Source organism: Lycium ferocissimum, chromosome 2 (assembly GCF_029784015.1).
Source record: "Lycium ferocissimum isolate CSIRO_LF1 chromosome 2, AGI_CSIRO_Lferr_CH_V1, whole genome shotgun sequence".
Taxonomy (NCBI): domain Eukaryota; kingdom Viridiplantae; phylum Streptophyta; class Magnoliopsida; order Solanales; family Solanaceae; genus Lycium; species Lycium ferocissimum.
This window is the reverse complement of record NC_081343.1, coordinates 48,591,942-48,605,506: the sequence shown is the minus strand read 5'-3', so window position 1 is coordinate 48,605,506 and position 13,565 is coordinate 48,591,942. Positions and strand designations below refer to the sequence as shown.

The 13,565-nt window shown below is 35.8% G+C and overlaps 1 protein-coding gene and 1 pseudogene across 1 annotated transcript; one reads left to right on the top strand and one right to left on the bottom strand.

Annotated features, from left to right (window-relative positions):
• Positions 1–964: 964 nt before the first annotated feature.
• Positions 965–5,659, bottom strand: LOC132041889 (E3 ubiquitin-protein ligase DIS1-like). The gene is made up of 4 exons (XM_059432571.1): positions 5,344–5,659; positions 3,556–3,786; positions 2,635–3,021; positions 965–1,458 (listed from the first exon to the last, which is right to left on the bottom strand). Exons 2-4 carry the CDS (start codon positions 3,763–3,765, stop codon positions 1,138–1,140), a joined length of 918 nt encoding a protein of 305 aa, XP_059288554.1. The 5' UTR covers positions 3,766–3,786; positions 5,344–5,659; the 3' UTR covers positions 965–1,137.
• A 1,073-nt stretch (positions 5,660–6,732) lies between these two features.
• LOC132041880 (ferredoxin--NADP reductase, root-type isozyme, chloroplastic-like) lies at positions 6,733–10,405 on the top strand (annotated as a pseudogene).
• Positions 10,406–13,565: the final 3,160 nt, after the last annotated feature.

Sequence of the window (13,565 nt, the reverse complement as noted above, 5' to 3'; positions counted from 1 at the left end):
AAGAAGAACAAAAACATCACAAAAAACCATAATTTATGAGAACAATGTACGCTATTTACAAACGCAAAAACCCCAACAAGTCAAACAAATACCCCAAATAAGGGTTTCTCGAACAAGGAACAACAAAATAAACAACATTGCAGACAAACCCATGTTCTTCTTCTTCTTTTTCTACAACTAAAATCATCAATTTCTACCAAATAACTTTTGGAATAAGTGAAACAAAAACTTTACCTTGATATTAAAAAAGAAGCGGCGACGTGCAACTACGATTTGAGGGTGAAGAAGAAGATGACAAGAAAAGAGGAGAGATGAGAGATGTCCAAGTGAAGGAGATTAACTGTTTTGGGAGTTTTGATTTTGAAATATGGAAGAAGTGCGAGGGAGTTGTGGGGAGGGAACGGTTTGGGATGTTTGAATAATGGGTGGGTGTTTTAGTATAATGGGTTGGTGTTTTGGGTTTTTTTGTAGTTTGTAAAAGATTAAGAAGTTTTAAAATTACATTTGAACCCCAATTTTCTTAATCCCAAATTTAATTGGGTTTTGATATGGGGTGGGCCCTACACGTCACCTTTAGTAATTTGGAGACTTTTTAGTCACCTTCAGTTAATTCTTCCAAGTGACTGGTTGCGGTACATGATTTTTGTAATGAAAATACATTTTTTTTACTAAATTTTGAGTAGTTTCTCACAATAATTCATATATTTCACAATTTTATCTCTGGAACAGATAAGCATGTTGGAATCTACTTTATTTACCTGACACCAAACTAAAGCTTTCTTCTATTGATTTTGAACTACAAACTCCAAATCTACTTTGATACGATTCCCACTTTTGGCTAAGTTACTTTTTGAAAGAGAATAAAGTGAAATTCTGCAATGGATTTCGAAATAAAGAACTTCATGGATAGACATCTTTTACTGTGGCACACATTAGACAGTAGTGCCACCTATAGCAAGACACATTCCACGAAATGACTATGCCTTCTCACTAATGTATTTTAATCTGGACAGGCAAAGAGGGGTTGCTCCTTGTTCAAGAAAATACATTGATCAGAAGACTTCAACTGATTTCTAGATGAATAAAACCTAATCCTTAGATTGAAAGAGTACTAAAAGTGTCCTGCAACAATGAACATCATTGTTCTTTCCATATCCTACCAGTAACTCTAAGCTTCAACTCTTTCCGGTCTCCACCAGAAAAGAAGAGTGCCATATTACGTTGAATGATGAGGCCATCAAAACTGTCTCGAACCTTACGGTGACTGTCCCTAATGCTTCTTGGTACCCCTTGCCAAATCATCTTCCTTCCATTGCCTCCAACTTCAAGACTGTAGCTAAAGTTCTTTGCCGATTCATCATCACCCATGAACCGTAAAAATGCAACATAAACTGGTGCCACTCCAAGTTGAAATGCTTCAAAGTGTAAACAGAAGTACTGACCAAAGCAACTGAAGACCTGGAAAATTTACAGGCACCACAATTTGTATGACGTATTCCAGATATAATCTCAAAAAGGTGCAGGACAAAAATGTAAGCAATAATATCAGCTAAAAACAGTGTAGGTTAGATTCTACATAGTGAAAAATACTTATAAAATGAGTACACCATAACATATAACCAGATATATATAGAACAATCCGCCAAGCTAAGCAACTTTGTTGGAAACGAGAAGATCCTGGTATACGGAATTTAACCCAGAAAGAGAGATCTTTTCCATCGCCACTAGCCCTCAGGTATTTCTCAGTTATCAAGAAACAACAATGAGATTTTGCCATCTTCGTCTCTCCAACCCCCAAAAGGCGCTCAGCTTAACATGGAGGTTGCCTCAAATGTTTTCCTGGCTCAAGGTTTCCCCAAAGATAATTTCACGAAAAAGGTCTCATGCCAGTGCCTTGTGTAAAAAAGATTGGATATTCCAGTTTATGCAGCCAATTGCTCTACCACTAAGATTAAAGGTATTCAGTCAAAGATCAAGGGCTTTCCAGCTTATGTAATAATGCAAATTCCTGGGTGTAAACTAAAGCAGCAATATTGTAACTTCTTGTTTGCTGTTTGCATATCTTCTTGGTACTCTATTTATGAAATTTATCTTACCATATCGAGGAAAAAAAGAACTTCTGAATCCAGCTGAAAGTCTCCCTTTCTTCAAATTTAGAACTCTATACAATAAAGGGAAGTGGAGAATTTGATTTGTTACTATTTCTATTATGAATAGGACTGGATTTATCATTTAGAAAGATTACTTCGCCCCGATTAATAGACACAAAAGACTTTCAGACAGTCTCAAACTTGCAGCCTAAAATTCAAGCAACCATGTGCCACAGAGGAACTGTCTAGGTGATTTGTTACCATCTGTCCAAACCTCGGTGGATGGTGGACAGAGTTACCTGGTACTTGTGGAAGGTAGCAGGAAGACCGTGGAATAAGTCGAGGTGCGCAAAAGTTGGCCCGGACACCACGTATCAAAAAATAAAATCATGCAACTATGCTTCACAGCAAAGAAGTCGCACTATTAACATTTCCAGAAACACAAATTTACTACGATTTCATAATTCTGTTTGTTAGAACTGCCTCATTTCAATTAGACCAAAAGCTAAGCTAAGCTGAATGGAAGAAGAGCAACAGTACTTACTGTGAGCATCCATGTAGCATTCTCCACTTCATGGGGATTTGATTTTACATAACGATGGTTGAAGGTACTGCCCACATGCATATCAACTTTGTGATCATCTTTTAAATGGGCAACTAAATATGGGATGTCGCCAATGACAGTGCACTCTGACCCCGCATAGGGGCAATTATAGGGTCTGAAAGAGCATTGGGACTCGTGCTTTAGCTTGCTGTAATAAGGAATAATGCCTATGCATCCAAAGCTCTGATATTTACATGGGAGCTCAAGAGATGCAGCAACCTTCTCCAATGCAAGGCAGCGAATATTACCGAGCTCATGCCGACATGTTGGACAGCGATTATGTACCCTAGGTTTGCAACCAGAACACAGTGTGTGACCATTGGAACACTGCAATAAGGGCAAAAAGAGAGGAAAATTAAATGCTGCATAGGGAGAGACAACAATAACAGCGGGAGTATCTTGGAAAATAAGTAGAATAACTATGCCAAATATAAAAGATATTACTCCAATAATGGTTAGTGACCGCAGATCAGTACTCCTCCTCTTCCATTTTACATGGTCCTATCAGGAATCAAATAATTTTTCTTTTTGGCAACGACTATCTCAAAGACATTCTAAATATTTTCAATAATATAAAAATGATACTTAGTAACTTTTATACATTTCCTGAATATGCAAAAATTCATCCAAGAAATTAATAAATCAATGTCCACCATTATTTTGGAGACAGAGGATATTTGTTTCACAAACAACTTTAAAATACAAAATATACAATCAACATGTGAATTGAATCAATCCTACACTATGCTGAAAGAAAAACCTGAACCGAACTCTATCTTTCTTTATGTGAGTTAAGTATTTTTAGTAAGTAACATTAAGCAAATATCAGCATTTATCAGTAAGAAATTCAGATAATCCTACCTGATGAATGGGCGGATACATAGCATTTAAGCATACTGGGCATTCCAATAACTCACGGACACTACTGGAAACTGTCACATTAGGTTTTGCTGTATGCTGAGAAAGCTCGTTCATATGTTCACCAATGTCCGTGCAGTCTTCAATCTGAGGAGGATTAATGACCTCAGGTTGACATCGCAAGTCCTCAAAATAAGGACTTCCAGTTGCCATTGCTGTTAAAAGCTGTTAATCCTGCGTACGACAAGTACTCCATCAAATATGGTCATTTACTTCAATAGTTGGTGATAAAGTAAGCACGTAGAATCTGATGACAGGTCCGTCTTAAAATTTCAGTAAGGCCATATTTAGACGCAAATAACTCAGTTACTTGATGGTATTTTCATTTCAGTGAAGGACAGAGCCCAGAATAATGAACTTTAAAAGCACTAAGCTACTTTCACACAGTAAAACAATAACATTTAACTAAACCAAAATGCAAAATGACAGCCCATTGAAAAGACCAGTTCTCCAAGATATCATGCTCCGTGACATATTAAGTAACAAAACTGACAAGTTCCCCAAAAGGTTTTATTGACATGGTAGTGAGAACTAGTGGGAAGAGATATCTCAAACACTAATGGAGTTTCCGTGGTTTACGAACATAAGGTAGAGGATGTGAACACCATTGTAAAAGAAACCTGCAGAAAACAGACCTCTTCCAAGTGCTATTCCAGACAATTGTTCAACTCTAGCAGGTCTTGCTATTACTTATGCTTTCTATGTGCACATTGTCTATATTCATATCGGAATCAGAAAATCAGGCATCTAAGTATAAAGATTTTCCACGCCTTTCTGTAATAAGATCAATAATTGAATCTACAATTATGATCATACATTGACAGTGTGTGTACCCATGAATCCCTAACTACAATTCCCAAAAAAAGAGCCGTTGGAAAAGGCGAAATTCATTTAAACACTAGGACACTCTCTATAGTATCTGCAATCTGAAGAATCAGATAAAGGTGGTGTATATGTCAGCTTTCCACAGCTCAACTTGTCCATCAAGAACCTACTAACTTTCACTAATACAGATACCGAGTAGTTCTGCCCATCATCTCTTAGAGCTGATGGCTTCAACTAACAGCACAAGAAAGAGAGAGATACCCCAATTTTACATTCGAAGACAAATCAAATATTAATAGTTGAGTTTGCCAACAGTATATACACCAAAAACCAAGAGTGGATAATGTTAAATTAACTAGGTCTGCTTATCTTTATCTGCTGAGGTTCCAAATAATATCATTTCTGAAAGCATAAATTTGACTTTAATAAGACAGATTGGGCAACAATCAAAGAGGACACATTCGATATAGCAACATGACCATCTCTAAACAACACAAATCCACAATCCATTAAACCTTCTTTGGCAGTTCACTAAACATTCTCAACTAAAACCAACAATAGCTGAAACTATGAAAACTAAATTCAAAATAATTGCAAAAAGAACAACTTTGAGAAATAATCTAATAGAGCTCAAATGATTTAACTCTCTCGCTAACCCGCATTTACATTTGCCAGTAAAACCCACAACAATCAAAAGACATCTTATTTCAACAATAAAAAAAAAAAAGGAACCAACCAACTAAAAAAGAAACCTCATTCAAAAGCAAACACACCCATAAATAAAAGATATAAAAGTAAAAACAAAAAAGAAATGTACCCAAGAAAGAATGACAACTTAAATTCACAAAAATACACAGACAACTTACTAGAAAAAGCATTTTCAAAAACGAAATGAAATATGCGTACCTAGGTATTAAGCTGACACGGATCTAGAATCTCAAAAACCCCATCACAAAATATGTTAAACCCCTAAGGAAAACAAGATTTCCCGTTAATCATAGTCTTTTCAAAATTCAAAATGAAGAAAGAATAGCTGAAGACTAATGCAGGGTTTCAATTTTTAAATTTAAAGGGAGCGTGTTGAAGGACAGAAAATTATTATTATTATCGAGAGAATACAAATAGTAGTAAAACGAAAGAGAAGAAGAGAGCTTGGGAAATATAGGGGCCCGCGTTTGGACATTGGATTAAACTTAAGCCAAACAGAGTACACAGAATAAATAGCCAGTGGGCGCCAAATGTGGGATTTGGTTATGAAGAAACAGACAATTCCCCTAGATTGGAGAGTTACATTTTGGTGGTGTTTCTTTGGTCGAGATATTTTAGAAATCTTGAAAAAAAATAAAAATGGAGAAGGGTTAAAAATGTCTTTATCATTTGTGATTTGTTTTATATTTGTCCTTCGTTAAGCTATCGGCTCATAAATGCTTGTGATATTATCAATTGTCTCAAATATAATTTAGGCTTAAGTCATCTACCGTCATCTAAATTTGTTCACAATATTCGCTTAGACACCTTAACTTAGGCTCGTTCCAATTGAACACCTACACCCACTAAAATTTATACCTATTAACCACTTTTTTAATAATCAACAAAAAATAGAAAGTGTGTGTAATACACTGGCGGTGGCATGACAAAATGACTAATTAAAAAATGACATGTGGCATTGGGGTCCAAAATAATTATAAGTAAAATAAAAAGAAAAATAATTTTAAACCTAAATCCTAAACAAGTTGCCGCCGCCGCCGTCCCAGCACTTCTTGTTCTTTCAAACCAAAATCTCCTCACATTTTCTCTTCCTTTTTTTTTTTCTTGTTGTTCGATCTGTTTTGGCTTTAGATTTAGATTTGATACTAATTTTTGGCAGAAGAGAAGGAGGGAGGAGAGAGAGAGAGTGTATGGTGGTGGTGGCAGCTCCATTTTTTCTGGCGAACGAGTTAAGGTAGCAGATCTAGAGGAGAAATATATATATATATATATATATATATATATATATATATAGGCTAAATAATGTCTTTCATGCACCTGTCTTATGTGTGTTACATGCATTTTGCCACATCAGCAAAAAAACGTTTTTTTTTTTCCTTAATGAAAACAAACTTATTGAGACCTTTTTTTCCTTGTCTATATTTTCACTTTTGGTTTCCCTTCCCTGGCCTACTTCCCAAACAAGACACATCACTCTTCTCGTTTTTTAATTATTTTCCGCTCTTTAAGAACATAATAATTAGATTATTATTAAGATAATAAACTATTAAATATGATTAGGTAGAAAAAGCATTGTTGAACGCTCTCACTGAAATAGGGAAAATACCAGAGGAAGGTTTATAGAAGGGGATTAATTGAATACAGTACCAACAAATCAATTACATATATCTAGTGAATTGTAGTTTCCAAAAATAAGAAAGCATTCCATGATTTCCTTTGATCTGATCATGGCTCATTCAGCTATTTCTCAGGTCAGTCATCTTTAATCTTTTTTTCTCTGTTTATATTTGGCCTATTTATCTATGTGTTTTCTAACTGCTACATGATAAATTTTCTTTAATGGGTCTTGAGGGAATCGATTTTAAAAGGTTTCCAAATTTTGCATGCAGGTCCCAGTTGTTGTTCCTCTCCAAACAGATTCCTCTTTTCCAAGATCCACCATGAAGGTCCTTAAAAATGTTCACTTTCGTTTTCTGATACTTGAAATGTGGGAATTTAACTTGTTTTTAATTTCATTGGACTGATTTAATGTTATGTTTGGTTCTTGGTTAGTAGTTGGTAAATACTTGCCGCATAAGGTGTTTACACCAAATCAATTAATTGAACTGTAGCGCTTAAAAGTTCAAAGTGAAAATACACATGGTTAAGTGACAAATGTGTGCATGAAACTAGAATGAGTAAGGAACATAAAAACATGTGATATCATAATAACTTTGAAACTTCTGTGGTTTAACACAAGATACAGAGCAAAATGTGCACTTTTGGTTGCTACTTATACTGATATATCCCTCGTCAAGTTGTCCGAGGATTTCCTGTTGTATGAAGTAACATGTTTTGCTCTATTGGCTTACACCGTCGGAAGTGATTTGACTAGAGTAATAGGCACCATTTAGTATTTATTGGCGAAGTACTAAATGGATATTTATTTCATTATGTTACAGGCTACAAATGTAACATTTACTGATAAATCATGGATCTCTATGCTTCGTGTCAATCTAAAAACCTCAAGATCCAGAAGCCAACACATTGTTTGTATGTCAGTGCAACCAGCAAGCAAAGACAAAGTTTTAGTATCGCCTTTATCACTTGAAGATGCAAATGGACCGCCATTGAATATTTACAAGCCCAAGGAACCATACATGGCAAAGATTGTCTCTGTTGAGAGGCTTGTAGGCCCAAAAGCTCCTGGGGAGACTTGCCACATTGTCATTGATCATGGTGGCAATGTTCCTTACTGGGAAGGGCAAAGTTATGGTATCATTCCTCCTGTAAGTATTGGATTCAAAAAAAAAATTCTTCCATTATCTTCATTACAATTCTGAGAGTTCTGTCCTTTCCCTTGTTTAATTTCATTTGATCTGTTATATTACAGTCTGAACGAGATCCATATTCTCTCTTTTTGCTAGCTCTTACCATATTTTTACTTGGTAGATTTTCTGTGTAAACTAACTTGTGCTTTTGCAGTTACTAGAGGGGTGTATGTTGTTGGCTCTAATGACCTACTGTTTGTTTGCCTGTACTTTGTTGTTCACTACTTGTTTATTTGTTTGATGACTCTAGAAATAAAATATAGCAGGCACAGTAGGCTTAAATGGATACTTTCAAACTACTCTAAAATTCGTGTTGTTCTTTTTATCCTTTGTTGGTAAAGATGATTCCAATAGATGGAGAGGTGCCAATATACATGGTGGGAAGTTCAGTTAAAAAAACCTAGCAATAATCACTGTATGTCAACCCCATCATCATAAGGTTAGCTGGCTGATAATTTTAGGATGAAGCTTCTACATTTCGGGTATGACCTGGACATTCTATGGTTACTGTTTCTGTTTTTCCCCTCATTGTTAATATAGAAATTTAATGTGAATATGCTTTTGACCTTGTACCTCTGGTATAACAAGCTTGACTTGTTCCTGGTCATAAACTAGTATTATCTCTACATAAAGCAATCTTCCAAGCTCATATTTCAATATGTTTCAGGGGGAGAATCCAAAGAAACCAGGAAGTCCCCACAATGTTCGTCTATACTCAATTGCATCCACTAGATATGGGGACTCCTTTGACGGGAAGACTGCCAGCTTATGTGTCAGACGTGCTGTCTACTATGATCCTGAAACAGGAAAAAGACCCTTCAAAAAATGGTGTTTGCAGCAATTTCCTATGTGATTCAAAGCCTGGTGACAAGGTACAGATTACAGGTAAAATACTACTAATGCTTCATAGATATTACCAAACAAAAATCTCGCATTCTGAATTTATAAAAGCCTTGCATATCAATGCTACTTGTCTCGCTCCAGGCGTTGCATAAACTCTCATATCTCTTCCTTTTGCTATCTCATCTTTTATCACATCAGTTGCTTTGGCTTGTTTTTTGGGGGACATTTTAGAATATGAAGAAAGAAAATTTTCTTAGGGCAGCAAACTGTTAAACAAGGTTATAAACTAGAAATTCTGATGGTCTGTAGAAGTTTTTTGATAATACATTAATCCATCCTCCTTATTACATAAAAATTCATTAGTGTTGGCTGATATTTACTTCACAATGCAGTATCCTTCAGAGTAACTTTTTTGGTACTTCCTATGGCTTCTCTGATCAAAATTAAAAAAATGCTTCAGCGCAATTTGTCTACGTTAAAGTGATTTTCTTTGTTTTAGTAATGGAACTGGTTTGCGCTGAGGAGGCTTTACATTTTTCTGAAAATGGAGCATGTTGAAATCATAATCTCTAGGTAACATTCAGGTTAACTAACCTTTTGTTTTTAATTTAATTGCAACTAGAATTTTTTTAGTCTATGGTTTTGTCTGCTAGTACTGCTTTTGTATTGACAGTATGTTGATTAGCACATCTGCTTATTCTTCGCAACAGAATGGAGATAATCTATTTTCTTAATTTCTTACTTATTTATTTTGGGGGTCGCCTATTCAGTAGGACTCAAGCTCTTAATTCTCCTTCATTGATTGTTCTTTGAATACTTTGGTGCAGGTCCTTCCGGTAAGATAATGCTGCTGCCCGAAGATAATCCTAATGCCACCCACATCATGATTGCAACTGGAACTGGTGTGGCTCCCTTTAGAGGCTACCTTCGTCGTATGTTCATGGAATCAGTTCCCACGTTCAAGTTCAATGGCCTCGCTTGGCTCTTCCTTGGGGTGGCAAACAGTGATAGCCTTCTTTATGACGAAGAGTTCACCAACTATCTTCACGAATACCCAGATAATTTCAGGTATGATCGTGCCCTTAGCCGAGAACATAAGAACAAGAAAGGGGGAAAGATGTATGTTCAGGATAAAATCGAAGAATATAGCGACGAGATCTTCAGACTTCTGGATGAAGGGGCGCACATCTATTTCTGTGGGTTGAAGGGAATGATGCCTGGAATTCAGGATACCTTGAAGAGGGTCGCGGAAGAAAGAGGCGAAAGATGGGAACAGAAGCTCTCAAAACTCAAAAAGAACAAACAATGGCATGTTGAAGTCTATTGATTAGGAATTGTGCATTATTTGTCATTGTTGCCGGAGAAACTTTACGTGCACTTTAAATGCTGTTGTACTGCCAGTCTTCAACATAGAAGTTCACTACTCAATGGTAGTCAGAGAATAAATGTGGGTAATTAGAACTTGCACTCTATATTTATTTTTCAAATGTCTATAATGGCAATTCTGAGATGAAAACTGTTGTCCATATTACACTTTTAAGGTTGGTGAGCATGCTCATTGTTCATATTCATGTTCATTTCAGCAAATATATGCTAATGTTGATTTATCATGGCTGAATAGAGAAGTGACAGAATTATGCAACATCTTACCAGCTGATGGTTACTTGCATTCTTTCTACACTGTTCTATCTTAAATAAATTGTTTTGTCAATTCTTCTTTCTCTATGCATCACTTACTACTACCAATTCTTATTCGTCGAGCTTTTTTTCCTTAGCTTTCTTGTGTTTCTTTTTGTATCTATAGGTAAATTAATCTTCATGTTTGCAAATCTTCAATACACCACAAAAAATATTCTTAACAGCCGCTGAAATGAGGAGAATATTTCTTAGCTAGAAAATATGAATTGATTGGTTTGGAGTCCAGCTGAGATTTCTTTTATGGATTGGAATTTGCTGTGGAATGTAAATTTAAGAATATTGCTAAATCTTTAGGTATTATAGTTCTGTCCTAAAAAAGCTAATCTTCTGATTCTAAGATAAACTGTAAACTTTTGCTCCTTCCACATATTAGAGATACAACTTCTACGACCATTTAGACTATTTAGCACTTCCAGTTTTCTAAAAGATTGGCCAAATGATGCTTGTCTCAAACAATTGTTAGCACCAAAATTTGAGCTCCAGTATGAGCAAGATACATAATCACCAGTTGAACTTCTGAGTCCTTACAACTGGGAGTAACAAGTTTGAAAAGCCCAGTCCACAAATAATGCTTGAAGGAGTTCCAATATGATACATAAATATGGAATCAAAGAATAATTAAAAGAGCAGTAGTATGTAACAAATTAAGTAATGAGATGTATTTTTCTTCTCAATTAATTCTTGACAGGAGGAATAAGAATCCACACACTATCATCAGATTCTGGAACAACTGTAGCAGAAAGACGGCAAGGTAAAGTCGTGGTAATGCATTGATCTTCAAAAGAGTAAGTGTAGAGGCTCCTATTTTCCCTCTCCGTGAAGTAGATGCAATTTCCTTTGATGCTGCCTCCTGTTTCCATACAAAAAGCATGAGCGTTGTCGATGAAGATTGCATGCTGCTCACCTATATTTTTCACCTCCGCCCATGCCTTTGTTGAAGTATCCGCTCTGAAGAGCCTGAATCCTGTGATGTCCTGCCGACCACGAGCAAAATATTGCATCCAGACGAGAAAGATTTCTTTGTTACATTCCATTAAGTAAGAATTCGTTTGGAATGGTATGTATATCTCATCGAGAGACTCATCTACTATTAGTTTCTGGGAACGAATCTCCAAAGGGTCAGTACTGATATCAGCTACGACCAACTCCATAGACCCGGTTAAGCCATAGAGCTTTCGATTGATACAAGTTGCGGCGTATAGATTACTATCGTCGTCGACTGTGAATCTATGCCTGACAAAATGGTCATCACCCGGATGGCAAGACATGACGAAATCGTCAGTAGCACTACCTACTATGAACATGATTCGACTATTGGGATCACTGCTTGGTGATGAAGTCAAGATTTGGCAAAGGCAAAACTTGCGATCTACTGCTGGTAAGTCCGGAAGCTGAATCTCCTCCTCCATCGTGGTCATATTTAGGAGAGAATATCTGGCGGTCGAATAGTCTTGTAATAGTACCCATCCATGATCGGAGAAGCATATTTTTTTTTGTCGCGCATCTTAGGGATGCTTTTTGTGTGGTAACGATCGGCTACTATGTTGTAGAACGTTTGTTTCTGTCTGTCAATTCCATGCGAGTAGACAAGCCAGGGATAGGGTTGTGTACTGACATCTGACAAGTATCTGTGCATCTTCTATGCTGCTGCTTTTCCATGATGGACTCTTTTTCTTCTTCAAGAAAAAACTAGTAAGAACTAAGAATAATTATAAGAAGGGATCAGTAATTACTAGTAATAAAAAAACAAAAGGGTGTCTTCTCTTTTGAAAACAATACTAACAATTTCACAAGTACACGAGAGAGAAACTCAACCTTTTGTCTCACAAGTGATTGCTGGAAGGCGTAGACTGCAATGTGAGCAACAAGGGCACTTAGGAAAAAGAAGAGCATAAATAACAAGTTTTGGAGGGCCTTTATATTAACTGATTCCAATACAAATTAGGTATCTTTTTCCTAAATTGATAAGAAGTGGGGATTTTTCCACTTTCTTGTAACGGAAGGAAAGCAATTACGTACTAATCCTTACTGAAGTGTGAAAGCCAATCAATCACCATAATAAATTTCATACTACAACCAAACTAGAAGCTGGTGTTTGTTTTCGCAGTTAGCAATACAGAGATTCTTCTCCATGGCTGCTGAAGAAAGTAACGTCGCTGAAGTTTTGCCTCCTAGTCCTGATTCTGTATGTATTTGCCTCTGCACTTCTTAATTATAGCACTAACTCTTTTCTTTTATTATTAATTCACGAGTCTATATGAAGAAAAATATTCGGCTCATAACTTAAGTCTCTTCGGATACAATTCGATCCTTCTACTGCCAAATCTCTATTTGTGGAAAAAGGGGAACTGGAATTCTCACTTGAAATTCCTATTAAAAACTAGGGGTGTCAATGGATTTTTAAAAACGGATTTAACCGTCCGAACCGAATAGTACCGAATCGATTTTCAGGTTATTTTTAATAAAGCCGACGGTTTCTATATAAATTTATAACCATACAGAATAATTAGGTATGTTTTTAATTTTATGAAAATTAACCGAAAAAATACTAAACCGTATCGAATAATATTTGTGTAAATATAAACATAATTACCACCCAAAGTCCTAACTCTAAAACCTATTCTACTACTCATATCGAAACTAAATTAGTTCTAGAATGTCGAGTAGTTAGTAGTAAACTACAAGGTAATCCAATGATATTGGGTAGCAAGCTACAAGTTAGTACATATATTTCCTCTCTAATGATTTAAATTTCTCTTATTGGATGTATATTTAATCTTAGTAGACTCAATTTTTGAGTCTCTTCTTGATTGATTTCTTCCCGCTTGTATGATCTAAATTATATTTTTTTGTTTTTGCTTAACATTGTTTTATACAACGTAAAATAGTGGGATGAATCTCTATTCTTGTTATCTCTCATGCTTTCTTGATTCATCACCTTTTAAACTAGTAAAAATGTCTAGAGGATTTTCGCCAAAGTCGTGCATAAAGTATACATGGTAGTTTGTTCTAACTTTTATTAGTGCCTTTTACAATTTTTTTGAAAAAAATATCGAAAATTAACCGAAC

Coding starts and splice junctions, on each gene's coding strand:
- LOC132041889 (XM_059432571.1), bottom strand. CDS start 3,765: ATGGCAACTGGAAGTCCTTATTTTGAGGACTTGCGATGTCAACCTGAG. Junction 3,022..3,555: donor TGTATCCGCCCATTCATCAG/GTAGGATTATCT, acceptor CCCTTATTGCAG/TGTTCCAATGGTCACACACT. Junction 1,459..2,634: donor ATGCTACATGGATGCTCACA/GTAAGTACTGTT, acceptor TAAATTTTCCAG/GTCTTCAGTTGCTTTGGTCA.